Source organism: Meleagris gallopavo, chromosome 4 (assembly GCF_905368555.1).
Source record: "Meleagris gallopavo chromosome 4, MGAL_WU_HG_1.1, whole genome shotgun sequence".
Classification (NCBI taxonomy): domain Eukaryota; kingdom Metazoa; phylum Chordata; class Aves; order Galliformes; family Phasianidae; genus Meleagris; species Meleagris gallopavo.
Window position 1 is genome coordinate 14,020,539 of NC_139407.1, and position 14,918 is coordinate 14,035,456.

Genomic DNA, 14,918 nt, shown 5'->3' on the forward strand with positions numbered 1-14,918 from the left:
AGCTTGTTTGTCTATTGAAGAAGAGCCTGCAAGATGGAGGCAACCTGAAGGAAAGTTTATGGTTTCCTCAGAGAAATTCACCGTTTCTACAATTGCACGTGCAATGGCACGTTGCTCACAAACTGGCTGCTGGGAGGTGAGGTGCTTGATGAAAGTGCTTGCTGAAATCAAGACCTGAGATTTGCTGGTTAGATGAGTTTTACACTTTCCCTTGTGACACCAGATTACTTAGTGGAATTGAACAATGGCCTTTTTGAACGTGTCCTGCTTGGTTTACATTTGTTTATGTATTCCTTGCCACACTGCCTTTGAAAAGCCTTTGCTATTGCCTTCCTTTCCCTCCCTACCATGAGTTTTTGAGTGTTTGAAAAATTCTTGTGAGAAGCACATCATCCATGTGATGACAACATGCATCTCACTCAATAAGTGCTAAAGCAACTAACACTGTCCAGAAGTGTTGCTTGAATACAGGCCAGTACCTTCACCTGTGGAAATGTAGAATTTTCTGCTAATCTTGAAGAGTTGCTCTTCATTGGAACATCAATGGAGATTTTAGACTTTGGAAGGACATTGTTTGTTAAAGAATTGAAAATTTTGGACCTAAGCAACTGGCATATTCCATCATGAGGGAAGGAGTGACCAAATTTGCAAATCCTCCCATTAGATTAAGGTGAAACAACATTCCAGATCCATACATGCAAGGAAAATCTATCGGCTTCAGTAGTTGTTAAAACAGTTATCCTACACATGTTGGCCCTCTCATAATAATATACACCTAAGTTGTGTTGTTTTATAGGAAATCCAAGCAAAGCTTGTGTTACTTGACAACCTTCAGAGAAAGAAGAAAAATTAAAAAAGAAACAAGCAAAAGAGAGAGATCACTAGTGCCGGGTCTGGGGTCAGACCTGCTGATGGGGGCATTCTGCATGCCACGGAACGAAGAAAGGAAGCAGCAGAAGAAGGGTAAGGTAAAATCCCTACTAACCTTTATTGATCCAGGGTTGGTTGGGACTCCAAACAACAGCCAAACCAAAGAAAGTGAGGCTGAGCCCCGTTCCATGACTTGACCCTTTGTCAGGCATTATTCTGGACCTTCTCAGGAGTGGTTGAGGCACGAGTCAAAATACGGGAAGGGACATCCAGCCCCTCCCTGTAGCTTAATTGTCTCTCAAGGTATTGTTCGGACTCAAAATAACAGTCACTTGGGACTCATGCCTTTTAACAGGGGAGGTGAAAGGCCACAGACAAATAGTGGTGATTAATGGTTCTATGTCCAAGCCAGTAACGAGCAGTGCCCCCCAGAGGACTGTCTTGGGACCAGTGCTCTTGGACATCTTTATCAATGACATCCATAATGGAATTAAGTGCACCCTCAGCAAGTCTGCCGATGACACCAAGCTGAGGGTGCGGTTGACACAATGGAAGAAAGAGCTGCCATTCAGAGGGACCGCAGCAGACTCGAAAGGCGGGCCTGGGTGAACCTAATGTTCAACACAGCAAAGTGCAAGGTATCGCACTTGGGCTGGAGGAATCCCAGGCATCCATACGGATTGGAAGGAGCAGTCCTTGAGAGCAGCCCTGCAGAGAAGGACCTGAGGGTCCTGGTGGATGAAAAACTTGACGTGATCCAGCAGCGTGCTCTTGCAGCTAGGAAAGCAAATGGTATCCTCGGCTCTATCAGAAGAGGGATGGCAACAGGGACAAGAGAGGTGATTGTCCCTTTCTACTCTGCCCTTGCGAGGCCCCTTCTGGAATAATGCATCCAGATCTTGAGCCCCCAATACAAGAAAGACAAAGAGCAGTTGAGAGTGTCCAGAGGAGAGCCAGAAAGACGATCAGGGGGCTGGAGCACCTCCCCTACGAAGACAGGCTGAGGCAGCTGGGCTTGTTCAGCCTGGAGAAAAGAAGGCTGGGGGGTGATCTCATTGTAGCTTTTAAATACCTAAAGGGAGCCTACAAACAGGAGGATAATCAACTCTTTGAAAGGGTAGATAACAGCATGACAAGGGGAAATGGTTTTAAGCTGAGAGAGGGATGATTTAGGTTGGATATCAGGGAAGTTCTTTACTCAAGTGAGGAACAAAGCATCATCTTCTAACTCACTGTCATCAAGATCACCCCAGACATCTCCATCCCAAACATCAGGGGATACCATTAGTTTGCTAATCTGTATGATGTCAGGGGGGCAGGGAGCCTTCACAAGAATCATCTTAACCCCTTCTTCCAATTTTTGTCTACTCAGACAGCTGAGAAACCAAGGCAAGTTTTGCTTCTGTTAAGAGCCAAGCAAAAATCCTGTGGGTCATGCTGTTCAGAGTCCTGAACCAAAGAGACACAGAACAGCACAAACTATTTTATTGCTTTGTTACCTGCTGTGAGGCCAGACTTGTGTTATGAAGGTCAATAGCAGCAAGGGAGGGGACCCGGGACTCTGAAACTGTTTTATTTTCCTTTTTGAGATATCTGGGATGCCATCCTGTAAAATGCAACCAATGCACACAAGGTTAAAGAAGCAAGATGTGACTGCTGCAGTGCGCACTGTTTCCTGCCACTTAGCATCCAGGTTTAATTTAGAGGACATTAAAGCTCATACCTTCCACTCCTTTCAGTTCAGGGAGATTATTTAGTTCTGGCAAATGCACATCTGTCCTAGAGAATTCCCGTTTTTTCTTATTTGCCTGAAGGATGTTCTTTTCATTAGATACCTTGTGTAGATAGAGAAAAAACAAAGCTATTTTCAAGACTAACTCATATAGTTAAAGGATAAATAGCTTACACATTAAAAACAACTGAACAACCACAGCAGAACAAACAAACAAAAAATAACTACAAGTAAAAAAGCAACTCCAAACACCTAAATGAAATTGCTTTCAAAGAGACAAAATAAAACAGGAGAACAGCTCAGATTAGTTCTCTGTAAAAAGTCAAATATTCCTCTGACTTGAAAAATTAGTATCTAGGTACTGCATGCGGTGGAGAACTTTATATTTCACTTGTTTTCATTATCAACATTATATGCATTTATGATGTGACTAAAGGAGACCCTGACATTATTAAATCAAAATCCTGCACTCTGCTTCAACAGTGAAGCACAAATGGTCCATTTCCTGGACAGGCAGTATGGTGGATATACTCCATGTCTCACAAGTATCCTTGCTGACTGCTCCCTTCATGTAAAAATTTTGCCCTTTAAAAAAAATATAAAATGTTTCATATAGGATAACAGTAACAAAGGCTAAGGGATAACTGTAGGAAGGCTGAAGAACATTGTTTCTAGTTGGGAGTTACGGTGAAGACTGCAAAGATTACTGACAATAATTTAAGAATTAATTTTTGTTTAGTCAAGGGGGAAGGACATAAAACTTACCGAAGTCAAGCTTACACTGTAATGGCCTGCTGGAGAATGCTTCATTTGCTTTAAAAATGGTTTCAAGTAATTCTTACTCCTTTCATCAGCTCTGTAATTTCAAATGGCCCAAACTGCTTAATAACATGGTAAATATAAATACAAACAAGCATCAGACACCCAAAAACACAGTCCCCCCACAGGGGCCTTCTTTCTGGCTTGCATCAGAAATAGTGTTGTAAGAAGGAGCAGGGAAGTGACTGTCCCTCTGCATTCAGCACTGGTGAAGCGGTACATCACATTATGCATTCAGTTTGGGCCTCTCACTACAAGAAAGACATCGAGGCCCTGGAGTATGTTCAGAGAAGGGCAATAAAGCTAGTGAGGGCTCTGGAGAAGTCTCATGAGGAGCAGCACAGCAAATTGGAATTGTTTAGTCTAGAAAAGAGAAAGCTCAGGGGAGCTCTTATTGCTCTCTAGAGCTACCTGAGAAGAGGTTGTGGTGAGATGGGGATCAGCCTCCTCTACTGTGTAACTAGCAATAGGGGAATGTCTTCAAGCTGCACCAGGGGAGATTCAGGTTGGATGTCAGGAAAAATTTCTACTCCGAAAAGGTGGTCAGGTGCTGGAATGGACTGCCAAGGGAGGTGGTTGAGCCACCATCCCTAGAAGTGTTCAAGAAATGTTTAGATGTTGGACTACAGGACACAGTTTAGCGGGGAAATATTGGGGTAGGTGGACGGTTGGATTGGCTAATACTGGAGGTCTTTTGCAACCTTGGTGATTCTACAACAACACTGCAGACCCAGCTAACAAAGGATTTTTGTCCAAAGGATAAGCCACTAGTTAATGAAAGGCCTGCACTGCAGCTGCTGGCAAATTGCTATTGTCCCATAGGGCTTTGCCAAATGCAGAAACACAGAGGTTCTCTGCATGGACCCTTAGAGCTGCTCGAGGTGAAACCAAGCTTTCTAACCCATGTACATACCATCCTTCACCCAGAAGCTGCTCCTCACTGCATTCTGCCCCAAACCCATGTCACCACCCTGCATCTTCCTCAGCACATTACTGTTCCTCAGCAACAAGATCAAAAGAATCAAGTTTTTCTAGCTCTGCTCTTATACCTGCAGTTAGAGTTCCCAGGCACAGACACCACTGCAGATGCAGTGGGAGAAACATTCCAGTTAATGGGAGGAATAACGATGCCTGCATTCTTGATGTAGCCCAAGTTGTTACTGGAATCTTTCAGGTTGGTTTGAGAGCATATTTTGAATGGGTTGATTGCACTGTCATAGAGGGAGCTCAGGTCGGAAGATCGCTCTGCTTTTTCTCCATCAGCTTTAGAACACTTCACTTTGAACATCTTTGCATCTCTGCTCTTTGGGTCAGTGTTGAAATCCTGTTTGGGAAGATGAGTGTCATATTTCTTTTACAGTTACATTTTAAAATTAACTTAGATCTGCACATGGAGGAAAAAAAAATCAAAGCCTAAGTCTGCACAACTCTGCAAGGATCTGATGGAGTTGGAGTTGGTTTAAGTAGTGTGATAGAAAACCTGTCTTCCATTAAAGTTGAAAGGAGAAAATGTGTCAGGGATCCAGCACCCTCTGTAAGTAAGTCACCCTGGAATGAGTTGGAAGTGATGGAGGAAGAACAGCTATATCATGTGTCACTTCTACAGAAATAAGAACCAAGCCCAGTGTTATCTCAGTGTGAAGCCTCTAGCCTTCACATCTGGTTGAAAGCAAACTATGCAGTTTTGGAGACAGAACTTCAACTCAGGTGAGCAGCTGCACAGAACCACGTTTAGCTCATTCAATATGACTTACACTTCCTAACTGTTTTTCCTTAAAATTCTGTATTTGCAATTAACTGCATTGTCATGTGCTTTATTAACAAGGAAGGCTTGAATAGCCACCTGCAGACTGTCCAGCCAGGCACCAGAGCAACCTGTAACAGCCATCTAGAAACAAAGGCATAGGAAAATCTACATACCAGCCTGCTTGTTGTACTGCAGTGAACATCAGAGTTGAAGGGTACAGGCCTCATGAACTGCTTAAATTCACAGAGAGCTGAGCTTCTCTGGCACTTTTTTTTTTTTTTTTTAATGAAACGTAAAATTGTGTTCATATTTTTGCTAAGCAATTAAACTACATCACATACTTATTTATTATTTAAAAGATGGAGAAAATACGAGTTTTGAAATAAAAAAAAAAAAAGGACTAACCTGTACACCAAGCATCTTTCTTTCTTCTACAGCATCATCTTTATCCCTTCTACTCATTTTTGATTTTTTTTGTAATTGATGGTCCCTGGTTTCTTTGTGAATTCTTAATTTAAGCTCCTGAGCAAATCTACTTAACATATCATAGTGGGGAAAGAAAAAAGAAAAGGCTTCTGTTAGTCTCAGTATCAGTGCTCAGCCCAGGCTGCTATAACCTTCCAAATAATGAAACAAACCATGTATTTTTATTTAATGAGAATCCAATAAGGTAAAATAAAATCTTACACATGCACACTTTGGTTTTCACAGCAATAAAGGTAGTTGTATCCCAGTCTGATGTAGATGCACACACTGAATACAGTGTAAGATAATACTACTCAATATGTCAATATGCTGTGAAATGAGGCACACAACGATGAATTCATGTCATGACAATATAATGTGGTAAACATGCTACTACAGTGTGTTCCCAATTAACTGTTCCCTCCATTTTTGGGAAGGCTCAAACAAAACAAAGCTAAGACACTCAGCAACCACCTGCTTTGCAAACCCAGCACGCAATTTTTAAAGCTCAATTGCTTAACTTCCTTTTAATCTTGTCCTGTTTTGAGTAAGAAATGTACTAATCACCTTTCAGCAAATCCATCCTTGTTCAAGAAATCACTCTGCAAGAGTTCAGCACAGGATGGTCTTTTGTCTGGGTCAATCTGCAAACACTTCTGTTAAACCAACGTAAACAATAGAAGGAAAAAATGAAACAAAGGCTTTAGCATTTCCAGATGATGTCAAGAAAAATAGCTGCAAAGCTCCCACTTCTATAGCCTGCTACATAGAGATAGTCCCAGGAGATGGATTCTTCTTCCACAAAAGGTGTTCAATATTTGCCGACTACATCCACTCAAATCACTAATGCTCACAAAGGCAGACTGCCTACCTGCCAGACAAATAACGCACCTCCCAGTAAACCACTCATTTTCACTTCTATTTGTTTGGCTAAGAAGCTGGTTTGACCACAGGGCATTTCAAATACATTCAGATGTCTTACAGGTTATTTTAGTTACCCAGCATATCAGTGTTACAGACTATTATCTGAAACCAGAAAAATTCTTCAGAATCAGTTACGAAGTTGTATGCTTCCTAGCTCCCACACAAGTGCATGTCTGGATGCCATCTCATTTGCTTGCAGTGCCTCCACCAGGAGGTGGGGAGAAGGTTGGCAGAAAACACTGTATCACACATCTGTACTAGCAAGGAAACAGTAAGGGACTGCGTATTATCTATAGCATGCTACAAGTCCTCCTCAAAGGAAGAGCAGCAGCCCCTGTGGAGCTGGAGATGATGAGCTCAGTCTTCCCCATTACCCAGGAGAGTAGCTGTTCTCACCAAACTACCAACTCAAGCAGTTGATTATTGCATGGGTAGTTGTTAAGCCAGCCTAACAGCACTAGCTCTTTTTGCAGGCTGCAATCCGTTCCCCAGGGCAAGTGACAAGTATCCACCAAAGGCACTGAATTCTAAGGAGAACCTCTCACCTCTCCATGGAACTTCCAAAATTATCTCTTACTTACCTTGGCTAAATCTAGCACTGAAGCAGAGAGCTTAGGATATCGTCTGTCCAGAGATTCAGCCTCTTTCACTTCAGGCAACCTCATGCCAGCAAAGAGGGGATTTTTACAGAATAACTCTTGGTGTCTTGGAATTAAATTACCTGGAATCACACAACCAAAGCAACCAAATGGAAGAAATACCATCTTGAGAATGTTCGAGAGGATGAAATACTGAGTTAACAGGACTGTAAGGGCTATAATCTGGGTCACTCTTTAAAGAATCATGAATGGACTGCACTGTCACAAAACTCCTAGCTCTCCCCCTTTGTAAAAGGCACAAAGAAATCATGCTCTCAGAAACAGTTCAGCACATATCTTCCTCTTCACACCTTTCTCCCTCCATCAAGACTTATTCAACCCCTTCATTACCAAATAGGCACTGAGAATCTGACAGGCTGTTCTCACCCAGGCACTTGGTGATATGGTAGAGCTGGTCAATGTCTGAATCTCCAGGGAACAGGGGTTCTCCTGTGAGCATTTCTGTTACCAGACAGCCGATAGCCCACACATCCACAGCCCTGGAAGAAAAACATCCCAGATCAGCACAGTTTTATTCTTCATTCTCAGCTAAAGGCTGAGCTGGGCCAGCGTCCAGCAAGTTATAAGCCTGAGGGCAGCTCTGACCCCATAAAAAAGACAGCTGTTTTCCAAGCTTGCACATGCTCTGATGAACACCAAGGATTCAGCTCTTGAAGAAGGCAAAAGTCTGACCAACATGAAATTCAGTCCTAAACCCCAATGCTTTCAAAATCCTAACGCAAAGTAATACATTAGAAAAATCTTGCCCTTTGGAGAATACAAAACTTGTCTTTCTGCAGGCACCTGCTCTTCTGAAGCATTTACTAAAAATGGACTTTAGGTAACACAGGACATTTATAAGCATACAAGGGTGTACAAACCTGTGAATAGCAGTTTAATTTCTGATGTGGTTTTGCAGCACTAGAGATCCCAGTAAGAAAAGCTCATGCATCGCACCTCCTCTTTCCCAAATTATTTTTCTCAGCATGTCTGGAGTGATTTCTCTGCCTCCAAGCCAGGACCAGCTGCACAGGGGGGAAATAGCCTCCTCCAATACTAGCACTGGCAACCAAAAAGCTCCTGTAGATAACAGACTAGGGATGCTGATGGCTCAGTCTTTCTTTCTGCTCTTCTGAGCCAGAAAAGCCTAGCACTGGCCGTAGTTAGTTAGCTCCACAGAGCCAGAGAGAAGAGGAAGGCTCAAATCCTCACAAATCATTAACCAAGGAATGATGAACAGCATTGCTTTAACCGGTTTAACAAGCACAAGTTCCTCAAAAAACAGATTACCCGCACAAATCCCAAACCATTCTGCAGCCTGGCCAGTCTCCTACCTGCCATATTTCGTGTCTCCCACCAGCAGCTCTGGAGCTCTGTACCATCGAGTTGCCACATAGTCTGTGTAAGCTTCCCCAGAAGCTGCCAATGTGCGAGCAAAACCAAAATCACAGAGTTTTACCACTCCTGACTGGGAGACCAGTATGTTCTCTGGCTTAATATCCCGATGTATTATCTACACAGAGAAAAAGCAAGTCAAGCAATTTCCCCACAGGAAACTGACCAGCCCACCAGAAATAGTAGCTTTCTCACATTCAGTAAAAAATCAAATTTTTGTAGGCATGGAAAATACATAAAGTCTACATAACACAGCTATGTGCACACAGACAAGGACAAAGTGCCAACCCAAGGGCACAAAAACTTCAGTTTTTGACAGAGGTGTTAATTTTACGTATTATACTGCATGTATTTACCATAGGTATTTTACTAATGTTTATTATACATAAGAACTGGTCCTGATCACGAATTTTAAAAGCTCTAAGTGTTGCAAGGGCAACAAGCACATCCTGCAATTAAATGTGATAAGTATTTTAGGAATACTTGAAAGACAGTTTCCCCAGTACAAAAATAAATGTATATGGATAGTTACACGGTCATGGCTAAAAGGCAAGCCCATATATTTACTCCGACACTATCAGAAACAAGCTTTTGAAAGAGAAACCATCTCCCTCTGTCAGAAGAGAGTCGGTGAGGTGATTTGATTCCTTGGACTTCTGCATCCTCCCTCAGAAGAGTTCTCATAGCAGTCACAGACAGACTAATGCATGAACTGGTGCCGGGCTCCGACGTTTTATATGAAACTCAGTCAGGCCCTTCCTCTCTACTTCCATCTTCCAGTCAAAGTTTTTTTTCTTTAAGTTTTACTAAGTGTCACAAATGCACACCCCTATCTATCCATTCGAGGTTAACTGCAGAGCTGATTTGTCAGGCATACTTACATTATGGCTGTGACAAAATGCTATTCCTCTCAAAATCTGAAATAAGTATTTCCGAACCCTGCTGTAGTCTAGTCCATTTGGAAATGCCTCAAGATCATCAAGGACCGTGTGATCCACAAATTCAAACACCAGATACCACCGTTTCTTCTTTTTATACACTTCCAGCAGGCTCACAAGATTCTCATGTCTGAGTTGCTGTTACGAAACAGGAAATACTTTGTGAGAGCATGAAAGCATTTAACAGGTAAACTAAGACCAGATGCCTGTAACTGCAGCCTGGCCAGTGCTGAATGCTCTTCTCGTCCTACTCGTCCTAACTCCCACAGTCATTTGTTCTTAAAATTAGTTCAGTGATCTTTCCATAACTCTTCCTTTTTTTTTTTTTTTTTTTTTTTTAAAGTAACTTGGAAGATCTCCACACCTCATATATGCATATTTGGCCCATAGAAATAAAGTACCAGGTAAGACATTTCACTTGCAAAAAGCAATAAACACAGCTTGCTCCTTTCACCCTGGACTGTATCTGTGTCTCAAGTTTCTTTACAGGATGTTCTCCTGAAGGTAACCACATAGCCCTGCACTATGCTGCCACTTCTCTCAGAGCAGAGCACAATGCAACTCTAGCTGCCCCTTCTCGATACATTTCAAAGCATCCAAAGGATTGCAGAATACAGTGGTCAACATTTTATTTATAACAATGTTTGCTTCTCTCAATAACTCAGCACAAATTCATCTTTATCCCATTATCCCAAGAAGTTCTGCTCTTCTCTTTTACTTCCTTATCTAGCTCCTTGTTTCTACAATCTCTTACATTCTCATTTCAGTGAAAAACAGAAGCAGGTGCCTGTTCTACGTAGCTGCCAGTTCACTACTTAAAACCTCTTTATCTTAATTTTTCTAAGAGAGCTATTCAAAGGCTTTTTTCTTAAGTTCCCACAATACCCACAGCATTTCTGTTGGCACTGTCAGCTTGTGCACATAACAAAAGCATGTGCCAGAATACAAGTACACTGAATGGATAAATGAAAAGTTAAGCATTCCTCAAGCACTCAGTTAACAATTAAAGATCTATTAAACTGTGTCTAGTGGATTCTGAGTAAAAAGCAACAAGCCAAAGATTTGAAGAGTTTATTTTTAAAGGATTTTTAAGAATATGTATATATTGTTGTGCAGGAAAAAAAGATGAAAATGAGAAAAAGATTCTAAAGAGAAAATAAAGCAGCTCTGTTTTCCAGTTATTTTGTTACCTCGTGTTGACCAGGCCAAATCCCATCTCCAGTCTGTTACATAACTGTAACATCAAAACAGCCCCCGCTACAATACAGAGTTATTTATCAGCTCGGAACCAGGCAGGGAAATACCACTGCCATAGGAGGCTGCCTGAACGCAGATCCGTGCCTTCAGGGAGTGTGCAAGACACAATAAGACTGCAGAGCATGGGGACTCGTATGGTAAGTGCTCTGCTGACAGAGAAGTGCAGCCAGACTGCAGCAGAATGCTGGTGGGCAGAAGGCTCAGAGGCTCTGATTTCTCAGGTTTGAAAAATGAGGACGATCAATTAAAAATTTAAGAGAAGGACAAAGTATTTTCTTAACTTTTTGGTCTGAACAACACCAGAATTTGCTCATTACAGTTTATACCTCACAGCTTGGTACCTCTGCCCGAGTGAGCTTCCAACTGCCCAAACATCGTAATGGAGAGGAAAAATGAAAAAAGGGGGTTCACAGGGAACACTCAAGTAAAGCAGCTACAAGAAGATTGAATCCCTGGATAGCTATCCTGACTGTGTGAGGCCATTTGTTGAGCTAAACATGGAAATGTTCCCCTTGCTAGATTTCCATTTGCCTAGGAAAACAAGTGCACCTGGGAGGTGGTATGTGCTCTGACTCAGTAACTAAGCAAGGCTTGCCAGCAGATCTTGTAGAATCCAAGCACATGCAGACTGGCTTTAAATGTGTTTCAGGGAACAGTGCTTATAGCTGCTGGCTGCATTGAGCTCCAGAACATAACTTCCAATTAACCCTAATTGTCTGCAGCTCCTGTAGTGGGGGAGGAAATCACTTTTTTCCTGCCTAACACAGGGAATAGAGTCTGATAGACTTGGTTAGAGCTGCTTATGGAAGCCAATTGCAGGGGAGTAGGCACACATTGCCACCCCACCAGCTGGGGAAAGGTCAGAAACACCCCAACTACACTCTCCTTTGCTTCTTCAGGAGACAGATCAGCCAACCTAAAACTTTCACATGTGCCCATGGACAGACACATGTGCACAAAGGCAGGTACACCCTGCACACAACACTTTAAGACACCAAGGAATCTAACAACTCTGTATGGCAGCACTGTACATATCACCACGGGAGCTCAAGGAAGAAGAAAAATGCTGCTGCTACTGCTAGAGGTTACAGTGGAGAATACAAGGCTAAAAGGGGTCAAAAGAAACAAATAGAAGCATGGATATGTGTCCTGGCACAGAATCCAAACCTACACCCTTATCTCATGAAGAAACTCATTAAAAAAAAAAAAAAAAAACATAACAAAAAAAAAAATGCAGTGAAGCAACAGGAACACACAAAAGTCTCCTATAAAAAACAGAGCCAAGAGAGGGAGCAGGGAGGCCACTTGACAAAGCACTGAAGAGCACACACACAAAAGCCTTGTCTGCCTGAAGCTCCCAGGTATTTTTTCCAGAGTACCTTCAGCCTGCAAAGAACCCTTAATGAACTAACCCACACAATAGACTGCACAGCTTGCCACCACGTAGGGCCACTGACAAGAAGCCACCAGGCAGAAGCATGACTGGACACGTAGGTAAGCATAGAACACCCACAGCTGATGACAGAAAAATTACACACTCACAGCAGGAGCCATAATGTCAGCTGGCTGCAGCCTAACCACTGACCCATAAGCGTCAGTGAGCGTGGAGCTCGCCCTCCCCCAGCCACTTGCAGGTAGCTCAAACCTGCCAGGAAAGTGCCATAGAAACCCAGCATTAGCAAATGGTGCTGGGATCCAGTCTGCTTAGGTCTGCTGTCAGCCAGTCAGGTCACTGCTTACATGCAGCTTTTATAAACTCAACATAATCAACAGCAGCAAAGTACTGCCTGTGGTGCACAAGGCAGAGTCCCCACCAGGAGGAAACGGAGACCTTGTAGCTCATTTCCTTGTGCCTTTACCTGCTGAATTTGGGCACGTAAATGTACTTCTAGCCAAGCTGGGCCAGCAGCACTTAGCCAGAGGGACAGCAGCTGTGCAAGGCTGCAGCTGTAGGCTAAGAGAACGTACCGCAGCTTAGCTGCCTGTGGGAACACAGACAGAAACGGATCAAGTCTCCTTTGGTTTGGGCTTTGTTATTTGTGCTGACATGCAGCGTAACCCTTTTAAAATAGCTTTCAAACCCAACCCAGCGTGTGAAATTCATGCTCGCCCTGCACCTTCTCCTAAGCATCGCACTGTGAAGGACACCGCAGCAGTCTCAGCAGGCAGTGCTCTCCCCAGAGCCTGCCGGTCGCTATGGGAAGGTTTGAAGCACCTCCATCAAACCAACACTTGGATCACAGACACACGGCCGAACGTTCTGCTAGGAGAAGACGTTTGCCTCCTTGACTCGGGATTCGGTCATTACAGTGAACGCTGACACAAAGCAGTCCCAGACGGATCAGCCTCACCCGACCGAAGCGCAGCCTTCCCTCGGCCCGCTCACCTTCAGCAGTTTGATCTCCCGCACGGCGATCTTCCTCACGGCCGCGTTGTCCTCGCTCTCCAGGAACTTTTTGACAGCCACCACCTGCCCGCTCTCCTTATTCCTGCACCTGCTCACCACCCCGTAGCTGCCTTCCCCGATCAGGCCCAGCACCTGGTACTTCTCCATCATCAGCGGAGGAGCTCGACCACGCCGCAGCCGGAGGGCGACGAGCCCGGGCCGAAGGGCCACCGTCACCGGGGCAACGGCCGCCACCCGCCGTAACGCCCACGGGCGGAGACGAGCGCCCTGCCGCTGGGTCACCGCTCCTCCGTGTGCCCGCCCTCTGCCCGGCGCCGCCTCACCGCTCCGGCGGAGGCACCGCCAGGGCTGTTTGCCGGCTGCGGGAAACCGGTTTTGCTCTGTAAACGCGGCTGGTGCACGCGTATTGCCGACAGCTGGGGAAAGGCTGTACGCAGAATGGCGTGCGACGGAAGGCATCTTAAAGCCCGTCCAGCTGCAACCGCCTGCCACGGGCAGGGTTGCTGCCCACTGTATCGGGTTGCCCAGCCTGGCTTTGAGTGCCTCCAGGGACGGGGCACCACAGCCTCTGTGGGCAACTTTGCCACTGCCTCGGAGTAAAAAGTTTCCTCGTAACACCCATTCTAAATTCCCCCTCTCTTAGTTTAAAGACATTCCCCCTTCCTCTTCTTGAAGCCAAGATATAAAACAATGGAATCAATTATTCTCTGCTTTTCATCTGACTTTTTAATGTCCTCAAACCCATTGGGAGGGCTCAGATACACTAATTCACATCTTCCAGTGTCAGATCACTGCTTTGGTGCTTCGAAGAAGCTAAGGCAACAAGAACAATACAAAATACAAATACAAAAAAGCCCTTTTCAGGCATAAAACATTTCAAGTATTTGCCCTATCAAGTGAAGTCGTGTGAAGCGTTTCCTGATGTGCTTCACAAGAGTATCTGACCTTGTCGTGTCTTGCATTAGAAGTTAACCTTCAACTGGATAATGATTCTTGAGATTATCATCTCTTTACCATCCCCAAAGAAGAGTGTGAGTAAGGGCAGGAGATATGTAAGTAGCATTTGACATAAAGTAACAGAAACAAAACATAACAAAACAACCAGGAGTGACAACTTCTCCCGCACTTACTTTTTCTCCCCCAGTGTCTCAATTTCTGGGGTTACTTTTAATTTAATGTTCCTGTCACATTCTTGGAAGAAATGCACATAGTATTTCTACTGCAATTTGAAGAAGCTGCCTCCCAGAAAAATCAGAACCACTATTCAAGCTGCCCACTATTTCTTCTTATGCCCTCCTATCTATTTATTGATAGGAATAAAGTCAAATGCAAGCCTATGTATGATTTCCTGTTGCTTTTTTTGGAGAACCTTTCCCGCTGCTGGCAGCAGCAATAGTGAGGTGCAGGATGAGGTTTGTCACAAGGGGGTGTCCCATGAGCCTGTTGCATGGGGTGTGATCTGTAAGCTGGAACACATATCAGCCTTTTTCTAAGTGCCTGCACATTTATGCATGTTCATATACTTACATTTCCTCTATTAATGGTAGATAATTTACAGGAGCACAGAGAAGAGATGGCTCCCCAGCAGGCTGTTTATGAGCTATGTGACCTTGGTTTTTTAAGGCTTATATATTTCCCTTGAGCAGCAAAGGTTTCCACTACTTTCAATGGCAGTTCAGCATGTGAGTCAAGGTGAGATACAATTCCGAGCAGGCTGCACAGGAGA

The 14,918-nt window shown here is 43.9% G+C and overlaps 1 protein-coding gene across 10 annotated transcripts in view; it reads right to left on the bottom strand.

The window, feature by feature from the left end:
- The window catches only part of CDKL2 (cyclin dependent kinase like 2), a 29,328-nt gene that overhangs the window by 11,683 nt on the left and 2,727 nt on the right, over positions 1–14,918 (bottom strand). For 6 of the 10 annotated variants that reach the window (XR_014882756.1, XR_014882755.1, XR_014882753.1 and 3 more), the window contains exons 1-11: positions 13,172–14,704; positions 9,472–9,666; positions 8,530–8,708; positions 7,583–7,695; positions 7,139–7,278; positions 6,201–6,289; positions 5,574–5,703; positions 4,471–4,745; positions 3,368–3,458; positions 2,594–2,705; positions 2,370–2,476 (exon numbers count right to left, since the gene is read on the bottom strand). Coding sequence is in view for 4 of the 10 variants with exons in the window: in XM_085221844.1 (XP_085077970.1) it covers positions 2,370–2,476; positions 2,594–2,705; positions 3,368–3,458; positions 4,471–4,745; positions 5,574–5,703; positions 6,201–6,289; positions 7,139–7,278; positions 7,583–7,695; positions 8,530–8,708; positions 9,472–9,666; positions 13,172–13,651 (1,911 nt within the window). In the remaining 6 variants the exon portion in view is untranslated. Of the gene's footprint in view, positions 1–2,369; positions 2,477–2,593; positions 2,706–3,367; positions 3,459–4,470; positions 4,746–5,573; positions 5,704–6,200; positions 6,290–7,138; positions 7,279–7,582; positions 7,696–8,529; positions 8,709–9,471; positions 9,667–13,171; positions 14,705–14,918 lie in introns of those variants that run through there. The other 4 variants (XM_085221847.1, XM_085221846.1, XM_085221844.1 and 1 more) reach the window with 3 other exon arrangements.